The sequence below is a fragment of the Myiozetetes cayanensis genome, unplaced genomic scaffold, assembly GCF_022539395.1.
Source record: "Myiozetetes cayanensis isolate MyiCay16 unplaced genomic scaffold, myiCay2020 scf519, whole genome shotgun sequence".
NCBI classification, from domain to species: domain Eukaryota; kingdom Metazoa; phylum Chordata; class Aves; order Passeriformes; family Tyrannidae; genus Myiozetetes; species Myiozetetes cayanensis.
The window spans coordinates 16148-32588 of NW_026087764.1; the positions used below are offsets into that span (position 1 = coordinate 16148).

Here is a 16441-nt window from a genome sequence, read left to right on the forward strand (position 1 = left end):
CCCAGTGTTCCCTCCTCCCATCCCGGTGTTCCCAACTCCCATCCTGGTGTTCCCAACTCCCATCCCAGCTGTATCCCGGCGTTTCCCGCTCCCATCCCAGCTGTATCCCGGTGTTCCCAACTCCCATCCCGGCGTTCCCAACTCCCATCCTAGTGTTCCCGCTCCCATCCCAGTGTTCTCAACTCCCATCCCGGCGTTCCCGCTCCCATCCCGGCGTTCCCGCTCCCATCCCGGCGTTCCCGCTCCCATCCCAGTGTTCCCAATTCCCATCCCGGCGTTTCCCGCTCCCATCCCAGCTGTATCCCGGTGTTCCCGCTCCCATCCCAGCTGTATCCCGGTGTTCCTGCTCCCATCCCGGCGTTCCTGCTCCCATCCCAGTGTTCCCACTCCCATCCCAGCTATATCCCGGCGTTCCCAACTCCCATCCCGGTGTTCCCGCTCCCATCCCAGCTGTATCCCGGTGTTCCCACTCCCATCCCGGTGTTCCCACTCCCATCCCAGCATTCCCGCTCCCATCCCGGCGTTCCCGCTCCCATCCCAGCGTTCCCAACTCCCATCCCAGTGTTCTCAACTCCCATCCCGGTGTTCCCACTCCCATCCCAGCTGTATCCCGGCGTTCCCGCTCCCATCCCGCTGTTCCCAACTCCCATCCCGCTGTTCCCACACCCATCCCGGTGTTCCCAATTCCCATCCCGGTGTTCCCACTCCCATCCCAGTGTTCCCAACTCCCATCCCGGCGGTTCCCAACTCCCATCCCGGCGTTCCCGCTCCCATCCCGTCCGTGCCCTGCCCCTCCCGTGACCCCCATTCCCTCCTTCCCTCAGGACGTCCTGGGCTGCGTCTGCCTCAACCCCGGCCGTCTGACCAAGGGCCGTGCCGGGGGCACCTTCGGCCGCCTGTGGATCCGCCGGGAATCGGAGCCGCCGGAGCCGCCGGGGCCGCGCCGGAGCCCCTGCGTGGCCGCCCAGATCGTCCGGATCTGACCCCTCGGGACCCCCACGGGACGGGGGGGGGGGAACACCCGGAATTCCGGGGCCAACCCCTCCCCTTCCCGCTGGATCTGCTGGGAAAGGGGGATCTGGGATTGGGGGGGAAGGTCCGGGATCCCCGTCCTGGTGTCGGAATGGGGGGAAAACGGGGAATGATGAGGGAGCGTCCTCGTTAAGGGGCTCGGAGTTAATCCAAGGCCTTTTCACCCCAAATAAAATGTCGTTTTTTCCCGACACCCCCAAAAACCCCTTTTCCTGATTTTTTCCCACCATTCCGGCCGTTTCCCACTTTTTGCACCTGCAGAGGGAAGGGAGAGAAGCTCCCTTTTCCCTCCCCATTTTCCGCTTGGATTCTCCTCTTCCAGCCTCGTTTTTGGAAAAGCGAGGAGAATCCAAGCGGAAAAGGACCTTGAGGAAGAAGCAGGGATTCTTTTTCCAAGGAAAACGATGATTTTGGTTAAAACAGCAGCGGGATGAGCCGGGCTGCATCGCTGGGGGATTTGGGGGAATTTTGGGACAATTTGGGACTGGATTTCCCCGGGAAGAGGATCCAGGATTTCCCCAGGAAGAGCCAGGATTTCCCTGGGAAGAGGATCCAGGATTTCCCCGGGAAGAGGAGCCTGGATTTCCCCGGGAAGAGCAGCCAGGATTTCCCCGGGAAGAGCCAGGATTTCCCCGGGAAGAGGAGCCAGGATTTCCCCGGGAAGAGGAGCCTGGATTTCCCCGGGAAGAGCAGCCAGGATTTCCCCGGGAAGAGGAACCTGGATTTCCCCGAGGAAGAGGAGCCTGGATTTCCCCGGGAAGAGCCAGGATTTCCCCGGGAAGAGCAGCCTGGATTTCCCCAGGAAGAGCCAGGATTTCCCTGGGAAGAGGATCCTGGATTTCCCCGGGAAGAGGAGCCTGGATTTCCCGAGGAAGAGCAGCCTGGATTTCCCCGGAAGAGGGCCAGGATTTCCCGGAAGAGGAGCCAGGATTTCCCAGGAAGAGGAGCCAGGATTTCCCGGGAAGAGCAGCCTGGATTTCCCGGAAGAGGAGCCAGGATTTCCCGGGAAGAGGAGCCAGGATTTCCCCAGGAAGAGCAGCCAGGATTTCCCGGGAAGAGCAGCCTGGATTTCCCGGGAAGAGCAGCCTGGATTTCCCCGGGAAGAGCCTGGATTTCCCCGGGAAGAGGAGCCAGGATTTCCCCGGGAAGAGGAGCCAGGATTTCCCCGGGAAGAGCAGCCTGGATTTCCCCGGGAAGAGCCAGGATTTCCCGGGAAGAGCAGCCTGATTTCCCGGGAAGAGCAGCTAGGATTTTCCGGAAGAGCCTGGATTTCCCCGGGAAGAGGAGCCTGGATTTCCCCGGGAAGATCCTGGATTTCCCCGGGAAGAGGAGCCAGGATTTCCCGGGAAGAGCAGCCTGGATTTCCCTGGGAAGAGCCAGGATTTCCCCGGGAAGAGGAGCCAGGATTTCCCCGGGAAGAGGAGCCTGGATTTCCCCCCGGGAAGAGGAGCCAGGATTTCCCCGGGAAGAGCAGCCAGGATTTCCCCGGGAAGAGCCAGGATTTCCCCGGGAAGAGCGGCCTGGATTTCCCCAGGAAGAGGAGCCAGGATTTCCCCGGGAAGAGCCAGGATTTCCCCGGGAAGAGGAGGCAGGATTTCCCCGGGAAGAGCAGCCTGGATTTCCCCGGGAAGAGGAGGCAGGATTTCCCCGGGAAGAGCAGCCTGGATTTCCCCGGGAAGAGCAGCCTGGATTTCCCCGGGAAGAGGAGCCAGGATTTCCCCGGGAAGAGCGGCCTGGATTTCCCCAGGAAGAGCAGCCAGGATTTCCCCGGGAAGAGCAGCCAGGATTTCCCCGGGAAGAGCCAGGATTTCCCCGGGAAGAGCAGCCAGGATTTCCCCGGGCAGAGGAGCCAGGATTTCCCCGGGAAGAGGAGGCAGGATTTCCCCGGGAAGAGAAGCCAGGATTTCCCCGGGAAGAGCAGCCAGGATTTCCCTGGAAGAGCAGCCAGGATTTCCCCGGGAAGAGCCCAGGATTTCCCTGGGAAGAGGAGCCTGGATTTCCCCGGGAAGAGCCTGGATTTCCCGGAAGAAGAGCCAGGATTTCCCCGGGAAGAGCCAGGATTTCCCCGGGCAGAGGGAAGCGGAGGCCCCGGGGTGGGGCCCTGGCGCGGGGCCGGCGGAGCTGCGGGAGCTGCGGGAGCTGCGGGAGCGGCCGCGCTCGGGACGCTCCGGTGAGTCCTTCCCGGCCCCTTCCCGGCCCCATTCCCGGCGGGATCCCCCCGGGAGCAGCCCCAGGGGGTTTGGGTGGGGGGGGATGGCCGCGGGTGACAGCGCCGGAGATTTGGGAGCTGGGAATTTCGGGGGGTTGGAATTGGCCTCTTCCCGGTGGCGGCTCCCGAATCCCGGGATGCTGCGGACGAGGTGGGGGCAAGCGGCTTTTTCCAGGGAGTTCCGGGGTTTGTTCGTGTCCCCGTCGCATCCCCGAGCCCTGATTTAACGGGAAGGGGGAGGATTCCTTCCTGTTATCCATGAAAGAAAACCGGATCCCCCTCTCGCTCTCCTCCTTCCCCGCCCCCTCTCCCGGTCCCGGCTTAATTAAAATCCAGCGCTTTAATTTTACCCCCGGTGGGACCTTCCCTCCCGCTCCCGGCTCAGATTATCCTGGGAAGAGCCGCTGGATGCCGGGGGCAGGCGGCAGGGACAGGCCGGATCCCACCCCGGGGCATTTTCCAGGTTTATTTTTTCCGTGGCACCGCCAGAATTCCCGGATTTTTTGGTTTGTTTTTTGGGGTTTTTTTTGGGGTGCCCGTTCCGAGGAGCCCCCCGGGCCCGGAGGGGACCCCGGCCCTGCCCTCGGCCCATCCCGACCTCCTGCGCCACAACCGGCCCTGGGTGGGGCTGGGCCGGGCGGAGCCTCCCCAGGGATTTGTTTTTTTCCGGGATTTGGAGGAGTTTTTCGTGGGTTTTGGGGTTGGTTTTGGGGGTTTTTTTGGCGGGGCAGGGGCTCGGGAGCACCCCCCGTGTGCCTTGTCGGTGTTTCCTCGTCCTCAGAGTTTCCCCTCTCGGCTTTTCCTGGAGGACGGAAAACTTTTCCCTGGGTTTGGGGGGCGGTTCCCGGTCCCGGGAAAACCCTCTGGAAGCGCTTGGAGGGTGCTGGGTGCTTGGGATGCTCCAGTTGGGGCAGCGGTGGAGGGGAATTCACCCCCTGGTCCAAGCAATTCCAGCTTTTCTGACGGATCTGGGATAAATCCTCCCCTGGCTCGTTGGGGCAGCACCCGAAAGTTGCTCCAAACAATTCCCTAAAAAAATCCCTAATCCTCACCCCAAAGGTTGTTACTCCCCCTTTTCCCACTCCTGCAGCTCCAGGACTGCAAGATTTTGGGGCAGTTTTGGGGGGTTTGGAGCATTTTGGGGCAGTTTTGGGGGGTTTGGAGCATTTTGGGGCAGGTTTGGGAGCATTTTGGGGCAGGTTTGGGGAGTTTGGAGCATTTGGGGGCAGGTTTGGGAGCATTTTGGGGCAGGTTTGGGGGGTTTTGGAGCATTTTGGGGCAGGTTTGGGGGGTTTTGGAGCATTTTGGGGGCAGGTTTGGGGGGCTTTGGGAGCATTTTGGGGCAGGTTTGGGGAGCATTTTGGGGCAGGTTTGGGGGGTTTTGGGAGCATTTTGGGGCAGGTTTTGGAGCATTTTGAGGGCAGGTTTGGGGGGTTTTGGAGCATTTTGGAGCAGGTTTGGGGGGTTTTGGAGCATTTTGGAGCAGGTTTGGGGGGTTTTGGAGCATTTTGGGGCAGGTTTGGGGGGTTTGGGAACATTTTGGAGCAGGTTTGGGAGCATTTTGGGGCAGGTTTGGGAGCATTTTGGGGCAGGTTTGGGGGGTTTTGGAGCATTTTGGGGCAGGTTTGGGGGGTTTTGGAGCATTTTGGGGCAGGTTGGGGGGTTTTGGGAGCATTTTGGGGCAGGTTTGGGAACATTTTGGGGCAGGTTTGGGAGAGTGGGAGGGCTCAGGCCGGGTCTGGGGGTTCTTAGGCTGGGTTTGGGGGTTTAGGACTGGTTTGGGGGCACTGAGGGAAGCTGTGACTGGGGTGGTTTGGGGGGGCTTTGAGGCCTTTTGGGGCAGATTTGGGGCATTTCAGGGCCAGATTTGAGGCCTTTGGGGGCAGATTTGGGGCATTTCAGGGCAGGTTTGGGGCATTTCAGGGCAGGTTTGGGGCATCTCAGGGCGGAAAGGGAGGAATTTTTAGGAAAAACAGCCCGAAAAAGTAACAAATTCGGACGTCCCAAAGCTCGAGGCGCCGAAAAGGGGCCCAAAAGAACCAAATTTTCGCGTTTTAGAGGCAGAAAGTGCCAAAAACGGGCGGAAAAGGAGCAAAATTTCCGTGTGCTGGGACATCAATTTCTGGGAAGCGGCAAAAAGATCCGGAATTTTTCCCGAGCCAAACCCAAAATTGGCAGGAACAGGTGGAAAATTGCAACAAGTTTTGATGAGCCGAGGCCCAAATTCCTGGAAAAGAATCAAAATTTTCACGCAACGAGACGTAAATTACTGAAAACGGGCACAAAGGAGCCCGAATTTCCCCCCAAGTTAAACCCTAAATTATTGCCGAAACCAGGAGCAAAAATTGAGGAAAACAGGGAAAAAAAAAAATTCCTCAAATTCTCTTCCGTTGGGGATGAAAAATTTGCTGATTCAGCAAAGTTGGAGTCCTTGGATCGACTCCTGGAGCTCCTCCCGCCCGGATCCTCTGGGACAGCATCCCACTTTTCCCTGTTTTCCCCGTTTTCCGACGGCCAGGGCTCGTCTGGGGGCTCCTGGACGATCCAGGGATCTTCGGGATGGCCGGAGGGACCGACAGGGAGAGCACCTGGGAAGGGGTTCTGGAACCTCCTCCCGCTTTCCCTCCTTTTCCAGCTTTTTTCCCATCATTCCTGCAGGGAATGGGGGCCCTGGGGACGCTCCCGAGCCTGGGTTGGTTTTCTTGGCTGGAGGAAATGTTGGGAAAGGGGAATTTTGGGATGGACTCACCGCCGCTCCCGGAGCTTCTCCGGCAGCAAATCCCCTTTTTCCCAGGGTTTTGTTCTCTGGGAGCACAAAGGGAAGAGCCCTGAACATTCCCAGGGTTTTCTGCTGCCTTTTTGTCCCACGGGAGCAGGGAATTTTGGGGGTTCTGGGACTTCTTCCAGGAGGGAAACCCGTCCTTCCCATGGAATGAGGCGCTCCCGGATCTCCCTCCCGCCACGGCCTCGCCTGGAAATCAATTGTTTGTTGGGGACAAAAATCACCTTTTTCCCTAAAAAACCCACCTTTTTTTTTCCCTTACCCCATCCACTTTTGTTCCCTAAAAAATCCCCTTTTCCCCCCAAACCTCCTTTTTCCTACAAACCCCCATTTATTCCCTACAAATCCACCTTTTTCCCTACAAACCCCCATTTATTCTCTACAAATCCACCTTTTTCCCTACAAACCCCCATTTATTCCCTACAAATCCACCTTTTCCCCTACAAACCCCCATTTATTCCCTACAAATCCACCTTTTTCCCTCCAAACCCCCATTTATTCCCTACAAACCCCCCCTCTTTCCCTACACCCCCACCTTTTCCCCCCCCCTATTCCCGTATTTTCCCCCCCTGACTCCCCCTTTTTTTGTTCCTGTGGATATTCCCGGGATCTCCTTCCCTGCTCCCTCTCTCCATCCCCCCCCCGGGGCCGCCCCCTCCGTTAATCCCGGGATTAGCGGCGCCGGATTCCGCTCCGTCAGGATCTTCCCCCGCCCGGAACCGCCGGCCTCGGGCTGGGACAACCCCCAGGCCCGTTCCCTGGGCTCATTCCCAATTCCCTGGGCTCATTCCCAATTCCTGGGGTTCATTCCCAATTCCCAGGGCTCATTCCCACCTTCCCAGGGCTCCTTCCCCCCTCTCCGCCTCGCCGGGATCTCCCGTGGCTCCGGATCCGTCGGGACGCGGCCTCGGGGTCTGTGCCGGGCTCGGGGAGGAGGGAATGGGATGGGGAAGGGGGGGATAATGAGGGAATATTCCCTGGGAAGGGGGAATAAGGAGGGAACCTGCCCTGGAAAAGGGGGCTCTTCCCTGGAAACGGGGGCTGAGGGGGCAGGGGGTGGGATCGGGACACGCAGGGGGCTCCGGCCTCGGCACAGACTTGGAGTGTGGAGGGGTTTGGGAGGAGGGAAGGGGGGGAAAACAGGGAATAGTGAGGGAAAATGCCCTGAAAATAGGGAATAGTGAGGGAACGTGCCCTGAAAACAGGGAATAGTGAGGGAACATGCCCTGAAAACAGGGAATAGTGAGGGAATGTGCCCTGAAAACAGGGAATAGTGAGGGAATGTGCCCTGAAAACAGGGAATAGTGAGGGAATGTGCCCTGAAAATAGGGAATAGTGAGGGAAAATACCCTGAAAACAGGGAATAGTGAGGGAATGTGCCCTGAAAACAGGGAATAGTGAGGGAATGTGCCCTGAAAACAGGGAATAGTGAGGGAAAATGCCCTGAAAACGGGGAATAATGAGGGAACATGCCCTGAAAACAGGGAATAATGAGGGAACATGCCCTGAAAACAGGGAATAATGAGGGAAAGTGCCCTGAAAATGGGGAATAGTGAGGGAATGTGCCCTGAAAACAGGGAATAGTGAGGGAAAATACCCTGAAAATGGGATAATGAGGGAACATGCCCTGAAAATAGGGAATAATGAGGGAACGTGCCCTGAAAATGGGGAATAGTGAGGGAATGTGCCCTGAAAACAGGGAATAGTGAGGGGACATATCCTGAAAATGGGGAATAGTGAGGGAATGTGCCCTGAAAACAGGGAATAGTGAGGGAATGTGCCCTGAAAACAGGGAATAGTGAGGGAATGTGCCCTGAAAACAGGGAATAGTGAGGGAACATGGGGAATAATGAGGGAACATATCCTGAAAACAGGGAATAGTGAGGGAATGTGCCCTGAAAACAGGGAAAAGTGAGGGAATGTGCCCTGAAAACAGGGAATAGTGAGAGAACGTGCCCTGAAAACAGGGAATAGTGAGGGAATGTGCCCTGAAAACAGGGAATAGTGAGGGAATGTGCCCTGAAAACAGGGAATAGTGAGGGAATGTGCCCTGAAAACAGGGAATAGTGAGGGAATGTGCCCTGAAAACAGGGAATAGTGAGGGAAAATGCCCTGAAAACAGGGAATAGTGAGGGAACATGGGGAATAGTGAGGGAACATGCCCTGAAAACAGGGAATAGTGAGGGAACATGCCCTGAAAACGGGGAATGCTCCCTAAAAGGATGGAATAAGGGAGTGCTGGGTGGGCTCAGCCCCTGGCAGTGGTTCCAGAAGGTGACCCGGGATTGTCCCTCCCTCGGGGTCTTCCCAAGGCATTTTTGGGGTCGAACCCTCCCTGCTCCCCCGTGCTGGATCCCTGGGGCCCTTTGGCCCCGGGCAGGGTGAATTCCAGCTGGGAATGGGGTCACATCCCACTCTGCTGTCCCAGCCCCTGAGCTCTCCCGGTGGGAACGCTCCGGGATCTCCCCTCGGAGCCCATCCCGAGGCCCCTGCACTGAGGCCCCTGCTGGTGTTGGGGCCAGGAGAGCCTCGGAGGGAGGGCAGGGAAACGTCTGGAATTCCTTCCTGGGACTTTGAGAGTCCCTGGGCGGGCCAGGACTCGGCTTTAACCGTTTTCCCCCTTTTTCTGCTCATTTTGCAGGTGGTTTCAGTGCCAGGTTGGGTTGGGTGGGGTTGGTTGGGTTGGGGTTGAGTTGGATTGGGTTGAGTTGGGTTGGGTTGGGTTGAGTTGGTTGAGTTGGGTGGGGTTGAGTTGGGTTGAGTTGAGCTGGGTTGGGTTGAGTTGGGTTGGGTTGAGTTGGGTTAGGGGTTGAGTTGAGTTGGGTGGGTTGGGTTGGGTTGGAGTTGAGTTGTGTGAGGTTGGGTTGGGCTGGGTGGGGTTGGGTTGGGTGGGCTGAGTTGGGTTGAGTTGGTGGTGGGGTTGAGGTTGAGTTGGGTTGGGTTGAGTTGGGTTGGGTTGAGTTGGGTTTGGTTGAGTTTGGTTGGGTGGGGTTGGTTGGGTTGGGTTGAATTGTGTGGGGTTGAGTTGAGTTGGGTTGAGTGGGGTTGACTTGGGTTGGGTAGGGTTGGGTTGTGCCTCCAACCCTGGCACCGCCACAACCACCGAGGATGAACACCTGGAATTCACTCCTGGGACCTCCCCGGGCGCTCCAGGACTCGCCTTTCACCACCCCCCCCTTCTCCCCGCCCGTCCCTCAGGCGGTTCCCGGGGGGGCCGCCATGGCCACCAAGGTGCCGATCTACCTGAAGAGGGGCAGCCGCAAGGGCAAGAAGGAGAAGCTGCGCGACATCCTCTCGTCCGACATGATCAGCCCCCCGCTCGGCGACTTCCGCCACACCATCCACGTGGGCAGCGGCGGCGAGGCCGACACCTTCGGCGACGTCTCCTTCCTGCAGGGCAAGTTCCACCTGCTGCCCCGGCCCGAGGGGGGTGCTGAGGGGGGTGCTGAGGGGCCGCCCTTCTCCTTCTCGCGCACGGCCACGGTGAGCGGAGCAGCCGGAGCCGGGGTGGTGGCGGTGACGCCGTCGCCGCTGCTCAAGAACGCCATTTCCCTGCCCGCGCTGGGGGGGCCGCAGGCGCTCACCCTGCCCCCGGCGCAGGCGCCGCCCAAGCCCCCGCGCCTGCACCTCGAGGAGGTGACGGTGACAGCAGAGAGGGACGGGGGGAACCCCCCGGCGGGGACCCCCGGGGACCCCCGGCTCGCCCCGCCCGCCAACGGCTTCGCCCACGACGGAGACGCCGCCGAGGCCGAGCCGCCCTTCCTGTCCCACGCCGGGTCCCTGCTGTCCCTCCACGTGGACCTGGGGCCCTCCATCCTGGAGGACGTGCTGCAGGTCATGGACAAGCACCAGGCCCAGAGGGGAGGTGGTGGTGGTGGTGGAGGAGGAGCCGTCCCCGAGATCCCGACGTGAGGGCGGCCCCGGGTGAGGAGATGGGGGGTGGAGGGTGGGGATGGTGGGGGTGGGGATGGGGGGATGGAGGGGATGGGGTAGTGGGGATGGGGTGGTAGGGATGGGGGTGGAGGGGATGGGGATGGAGGGGATGGGAGTGGAGGGGATGGTGGGGGTGGAGATGGAGAGGATGGAGGTGACAGTGGGGATGGTGGCAGTGGGGATGGAGGTGATGGAGATGGAGGTGATGATGATGGAGGTGACAGTGGGGATGGAGGTGAGAGTGGGGATGGTGGCCGTGGGGATGGAGGTGATGGAGATGGAGGTGATGATGATGGAGGTGACAGTGGGGATGGTGACAGTGGTGATGTGACAGTGGGGATGGAGATGGGGGTGATGGAGGTGACAGTGGGGATGGAGGTGATGGAGATGGAGGTGATGATGGAGGGGACAGTGGGGATGGAGGTGACAGTGGTGACGTGACAGGGGGGATGGAGGAGATGGGGGTGATGTGACAGTGGGGATGGAGGTGATGATGATGGACAGTGGGGATGTGACAGTGGGGATGGAGATGGGGGTGATGGAGGTGACAGTGGGGATGGTGACAGTGGGGATGGAGGAGATGGGGATGATGGAGATGGAGGTGATGATGATGGAGGTGATGATGATGGAGGTGACAGCAGGGATGGAGGTGATGGAGATGGAGGTGACAGTGGGGACAGAGATGGGGGTGATGGAGGTGACAGTGGGGATGGAGATGACAGTGGGGATGGAGGTGAGGGTGGTGATGTGACAGTGGGGATGGAGGTGACAGTGGGGATGTGACAGCAGGGATGGAGGTGATGGAGATGGAGATGATGATGATGGAGGTGACAGTGGGGATGTGACAGTGGGGACGGAGGAGATGGGGGTGATGGAGGTGACAGTGGGGATGGAGGTGATGGAGATGGAGTTGACAGTGGGGATGGTGACAGTGGTGATGTGACAGTGGGGATGGAGATGGGGGTGATGGAGGTGACAGTGGGGATGGAGGTGACAGTGGGGATGGAGGTGATGATGATGGAGGTGACAGTGGGGATGGAGGTGACAGTGGGGATGGAGGTGAGGGTGGTGACGTGACAGTGGCAATGGCGATGACGGCGGCGCCGGTGATTTCGGGTGGTCTCCCGGTGATTTCTGGGTGGTCTCCCGGTGATTTCGGGTTATCTCCTGGTGATTTCCCGGTGGTCTCCTGGTGATTTCGGGTGGTCTCCCGGTGATTTCGGGTGGTCTCCCGGTGATTTCCCGGTGGTCTCCCAGTGATTTTGGGTGGTCTCCCGGTGATTTCCCGGTGGTCTCCCGGTGATTTCCCGGTGGTCTCCTGGTGATTTCAGGTGGTCTCCCGGTGATTTCCCGGTGGTCTCCCGGTGATTTCCCGGTGATTTCGGGTGGTCTCCCGAAGCGCCTCCCAACTTCCACCTCCCTCCCCCCGTTCCCTCCGGCAGGGCCCGTCGTGCCAACGCCAGGAGGGGCTTTGTGCTCGGCCCCCGCCGATTCCGGACGTTCCCTCCACGCCTGGGGACAAACCCAACACCCCCCACCCCCAGTGCTGCCACCACCCCCTCCCACCGGGACTGGGAGCGTTCCCACCGTCCGTGTGAGCCGAATCCCGGGATCTGGGGGGGGCCCAAATCCCCCCCACGACCTCAACCTGCTCTGGATTCCTGGGAAAGGCATCGCTGGGACTTTACCACGTTGGACTTACCAGGCTGGGCTTTGCCAAGCTGGGCTCTGCCAAGCTGGGCTTTACCATTTTGGACTTTGCCACGTTGGACTTTGCCACGTTGGACTTACCAAGCTGGGCTTTGCCAAGCTGAACTCTGCCAGGCTGGGCTAAATTTACCATTTTGGACTTTGCCACGTTGGACTTACCAAGCTGGGCTCTGCCAGGCTGGGCTTTACCATTTTGGACTTTGCCACGTTGGACTTACCAAGCTGGGCTTTGCCAAGCTGAACTCTGCCAGGCTGGGCTTTACCAAGCTGGGCTAAATTTACCATTTTGGACTTTGCCACGTTGGACTTACCAAGCTGAACTCTGCCAGGCTGGGCTTTACCAAGCTGTTAAACTTTGCCACGTTGGACTTTACCACGTTGGACTTACCAAGCTGGGCTTTGCCAAGCTGAACTCTGCCAGGCTGGGCTTTGCCAAGCTGAACTCTGCCAGGCTGGGCTTTACCAAGCTGGGCTCTGCCATTGTGTGGTCCCTGTGGAATAGCCCGAAGCTCCCTGTGGAAAAATCCCCCCTTGGAAAACCCCCCGGGCCGGGCCGAGCTGTGGGAACTGAATGAAGCCCCAGAGCAGCCAAAGCCAAGGAGGGGAAGGGGCAGGGGTGGGATCGGCCACCCTGGGGAGGGGGGCAGGGAGGGGGTTTGGAGCGGGAAATGACTCCGGGAGGGGGGAAATTTCTGCTGGGATTGGGGACAGAAAAGCACCGGAGAGGCCCAAGTGGGGCCCGGGAGCCCCCCGGGGTCGGGGCTGGGGTCCCAGGAGCCCCCCGGGGTCGGTGCTGAGGTCTCAGGAGCCCCCCAGGGTTGGGGCTGGGGTCTCAGGAGCCCCCTGGGGTCGGTGCTGGGGTCTCAGGAGCCTCCCCATGATCAGGGCTGGGGTCCCAGGAGCCCCCTGGGGTCAGTGCTGGGGTCCCAGGAGCCCCCCGGGGTCGGTGCTGGGGTCCCAGGAGCCCCCCGGGGTCAGGGCTGAGGTCTCAGGAGCCCCCCAGGTTTGGGGCTGAGGTCTCAGGAGCCCCCCAGGGTCGGTGCTGGGGTCCCAGGAGCCCCCCAGGGTCGGGGCTGGGGTCTCAGGAGCCCCCCAGGTTTGGGGCTGGGGTCCCAGGAGCCCCCCAGGATCAGGGCTGGGGTCCCAGGAGCCCCCCAGGTTTGGGGCTGGGGTCTCAGGAGCCCCCCAGGGTCAGTGCTGGGGTCTCAGGAGCCCCCCCAGGTTTGGGGCTGGGGTCCCAGGAGTCCCCCAGGGTTGGTGCTGGGGTCCCAGGAGCCCCCCGGGGTCAGTGCTGGGGTCCCAGGAGCCCCCCGGGGTCGGGGCTGGGGTCTCAGGAGCCCCCCGGGGTCAGTGCTGGGGTCTCAGGAGCCCCCCAGGTTTGGGGCTGGGGTCCCTGGAGCCCCCCAGGTTTGGGGCTGGGGTCTCAGGAGCCCCCCAGGTTTGGGGCTGGGGTCTCAGGAGCCCCCCAGGGTCAGGGCTGGGGTCCCAGGAGCCCCCCCGGGGTCGGGGCTGGGGTCTCAGGAGCCCCCCAGGGTTGGGGCTGGGGTCTCAGGAGCCCCCGGGGTCGAGGCTGGGGTCTCAGGAGCCCCCCGGGGTCAGGGCTGGGGTCCCAGGAACCCCTCAGGGTTGGGGTTGGGGTCTCAGGAGTCCCCCGGGGTCGGGGCTGGGGTCACCATTTCGCCTCGTGCGGGGGGTTTGAGCCCCAGGCGGGGTCGGGAGAACCCAAAGGAGACCCCAGAGGAGCCTCCTCGGCTGCTCCTCCTTCTGGATCTACTAATGAGCCTCTGGACTAACGAGCCTGCTGGACTAATGAGCCTCTGGACTAACGAGCTGCTGGACTGATGAGTCAGGGGCTCCTTCCCTCGCCCTCGTCCCCCCCAAACAAACCAAACTCCCCCCCCTTGGGGCCGAGAACCCCCCAGGACTTGGGGCTCGAGCCCCTTCCCCTCCGTGCAGTAATTAAGACAAGGAGGTTAATTGGGCTCCTGCTTCCCCCTTGGACTTGCTGCTGTTTTGGGTCCAGCTCTTTCTCCTGCTCTGGTTTTTATTTATTTTAGGGGTTGTTTTTCGTTGTTTTGGGTTTTTTTTCTTGCCAAAAAAAAAAGACTCCAGCGATGATGGGATGGAGCCGCTGCAGAGCCTCGTTTGTGATTAATTAACCCCGCTGGGGACGGATTTCGGTGGGAATGCGGCTTGGAATCCACGCCCCTCCCTCCCCTAATTAACCCCTCCCCAAATTAACAATTTACCCCCAAACCCTGTGGATTTGTCCCCAGTTCCAAGGATTGTGACTCATCCAGGCCCGGTGGGGTGACTCAACACCCACCAAACCCCCCCCCCCCCCTTGGCCTTCCTGGGGACCTTTATCATGCAATTAATCAGTGACTCATTAATTAGTGGATCCCAGTGGATCCCGAGCTCCTCGTTATCCCAGGATTTCCAGGAAGTGGATTTGGACGCCCACGGTCGGGATGAGCTCCAGGGGGGGATTTACTGGGAGGGCTGACCCTGGAAAAAAGGGCACATTCCCACAAAACAGGGGAAAAAAACCCCAGGTGGAGCGTGAAAACAGGGAGGAAAAATAAAGAGGAGTTCACCTGGGTGTGAGGAATTCACCTGGATGTGTGGTATTCACCTGGAAGTGAGGAGTTCACCTGGAAGTGAGGAGTTCACCTGGGTGTGAGGAATTCACCTGGATGTGTGGTATTCACCTGGAAGTGAGGAGTTCACCTGGAAGTGTGGAATTCACCTGGATGTGTGGAGTTCACCTGGATGTGAGGAGTTCACCTGGATGTGAGGAGTTCACCCAGGAGCTGCCGTCACCAGGGGATGAGTTTTGGGATATTCGGTGAATTTGATAAAAAGGTAAGAGAATTAAAAAACAACAACAAAAAAAGAACAGTTTTTGGCAGGAGTTTCTCGGGATGGAGGGGCTGGGTTGGGTCATGAACAGCCGTAGGGAATTGAGGGGGGATCTGCAGGGGCAGGGTCCTCGTTTTTCCCCTAATTTCACCCTTCCTTGACCCCCATTTATCCCCCATTTCATCCCCCTATTTATCCCTCATTTATCCCCCATTTCATCCCTATTTATCCCCCATTTCATCCCCCTTCATTTATCCCCCATTTCATCCCCAGTTCATCCCCCATTTCATCCCCTCATTTATCCCCCATTTCATCCCCTCATTTATCCCCCATTTCATCCCCCTCCATTTATCCCCCTCATTTATCCCCCATTTCATCACCCCCGTTCTCCCCTTCCCCCCTCACTTTTCCCCTCCGTTCTCCCCCTCATTATCCTTCCTTTTCCCTCACTCTCCCCCTCACTTTCCCCCTTTTCTCTCCACTTCTCCCCTTTTCCCTCATTCCCCCTTTGTCCCCCATTTCCCCCCAGTTTTCTCCCCATTTTCCCCCTTCCCCCCTCAGCCCATTTCCCCCTTTTCCCCTCAATTTCCCCCATTTCCCCCTTTTCAGCCCCTTTCCCTCCATTTCCCCAATTCTCCCTTTCCCCCTCTTTCCCCAATTTTCCCCATTTTCCCCCTTTCCCTCAATTTCCCCCTTTTCCCCTCAATTTCCCCCATTTTCCCCGAATTTTCCCCATTTTCCCCCTTTTCCCTCAATTTCCCCCTTTTCCCTCAATTTCCCCCATTTCTTTCCCTCAATTTCCCCCATTTTCCCCGAATTTTCCCCATTTCCCCCTTTCCCCTCAATTTCCCCTTTTCCCCTCAATTTCCCCATTTCCCCGAATTTTCCCCATTTTCCCCGAATTTTCCCCATTTTCCCCTTCCCCCCTTTCCCCTCAGGGCCTCCGCTCCCCTTTTCCCGCCTTTTCCCCGCGCGTGCTCAGACAGCGCCCCCGCGCGGCCGGAGTGTGGGGGGGCCGTCAATGCGACCCTCCCTCCTCCTCCTCCTCCATCTCTCCCCACCCTCCTCTCCTCCTCCATCTCTCCCCACCCTCCCTCTCCTCCCTCCCCTCGTCCCTCCCTCTCTCCCCACCCCTCCCTCTCCCCTTCCCTCCTCTCCTCCCTCCCTCCCTCCCTCCCTCGCTGCCCGCGCAGGCGCTCCCGGCAGCCCCGGCGGCGGAGCCAAGATGGCGGCGGTGGTTCAGAATGTGGTCAAGCTGTGAGTGTGGGTTCCCCCACCTCCCTCACCCCGACTCCCCCCGCGTGGGGAGAATGGTCCGGCCCGGCCCCACGCGGGAACCGCGCTCCGGGCGGGACCAAGAGCTCGGGGAGGGGGTTTGGAGCTGGGGGGGACGGGACGCGGGACACGCGCGCTTTGTTCGGGGGAACTTTGCTGAGGGGCAGAATTGAGGGGGGAGGGTCGCGCCGGGCGGTTCCGTGAGGGGAAAGACCTCTAAAAACAGCCCCGGGGAGGGGCTGAGGGGCCTTTGGGGGACCCCAGGTGCGGCCTGGGGAGGGTCCTGGAGAGGTTAAAGGGGAGGGGGACGTCGCTAAACATCCCTAAAAATCCCTGGGTTGTTTCCCTGTGATTCCCTGAACCTCCCTGTAGATCCCTGAACTCCCCTGGGAGAGTGGCCTGGAGGGGCCAAGGACAGGGGTGTCATCCCTGGACATCCCTGGATATATCCTTGGATATCCCTGCACTTCCTCATACATCCCTGGATATATCCCTGGATATATCCCTGGATATCCCTGCACTTCCTCATGCATCCCTGGATATATCCCTAGATATCCCTGCACTTCCTCATGCATCCCGGGATATATCCCTGGATATCCCTGGATATCCCTGGATATATCCCTGGATATCCCTGCACC

The 16441-nt window shown here is 59.6% G+C and overlaps 1 protein-coding gene across 3 annotated transcripts; it reads left to right on the plus strand.

Moving 5' to 3' along the window:
* The first annotated feature begins 3077 nt into the window (after positions 1–3077).
* CDC42EP2 (CDC42 effector protein 2) lies at positions 3078–12008 on the plus strand. Of its 3 annotated transcripts, XM_050334277.1 has the most exons (3): positions 3078–3202; positions 9222–9947; positions 11399–12008. In XM_050334277.1, exon 2 carries the CDS (start codon positions 9243–9245, stop codon positions 9933–9935), a length of 693 nt encoding a protein of 230 aa, XP_050190234.1. In that variant the 5' UTR covers positions 3078–3202; positions 9222–9242; the 3' UTR covers positions 9936–9947; positions 11399–12008. The 3 variants fall into 3 exon arrangements, with proteins under 3 accessions (XP_050190234.1, XP_050190233.1, XP_050190232.1); XM_050334276.1 differs by lacking the exon at positions 3078–3202 and having other exon boundaries at positions 9092–9947; positions 11288–12008; XM_050334275.1 differs by lacking the exon at positions 3078–3202 and having other exon boundaries at positions 9092–9947.
* The last annotated feature ends 4433 nt before the right edge of the window (positions 12009–16441 follow it).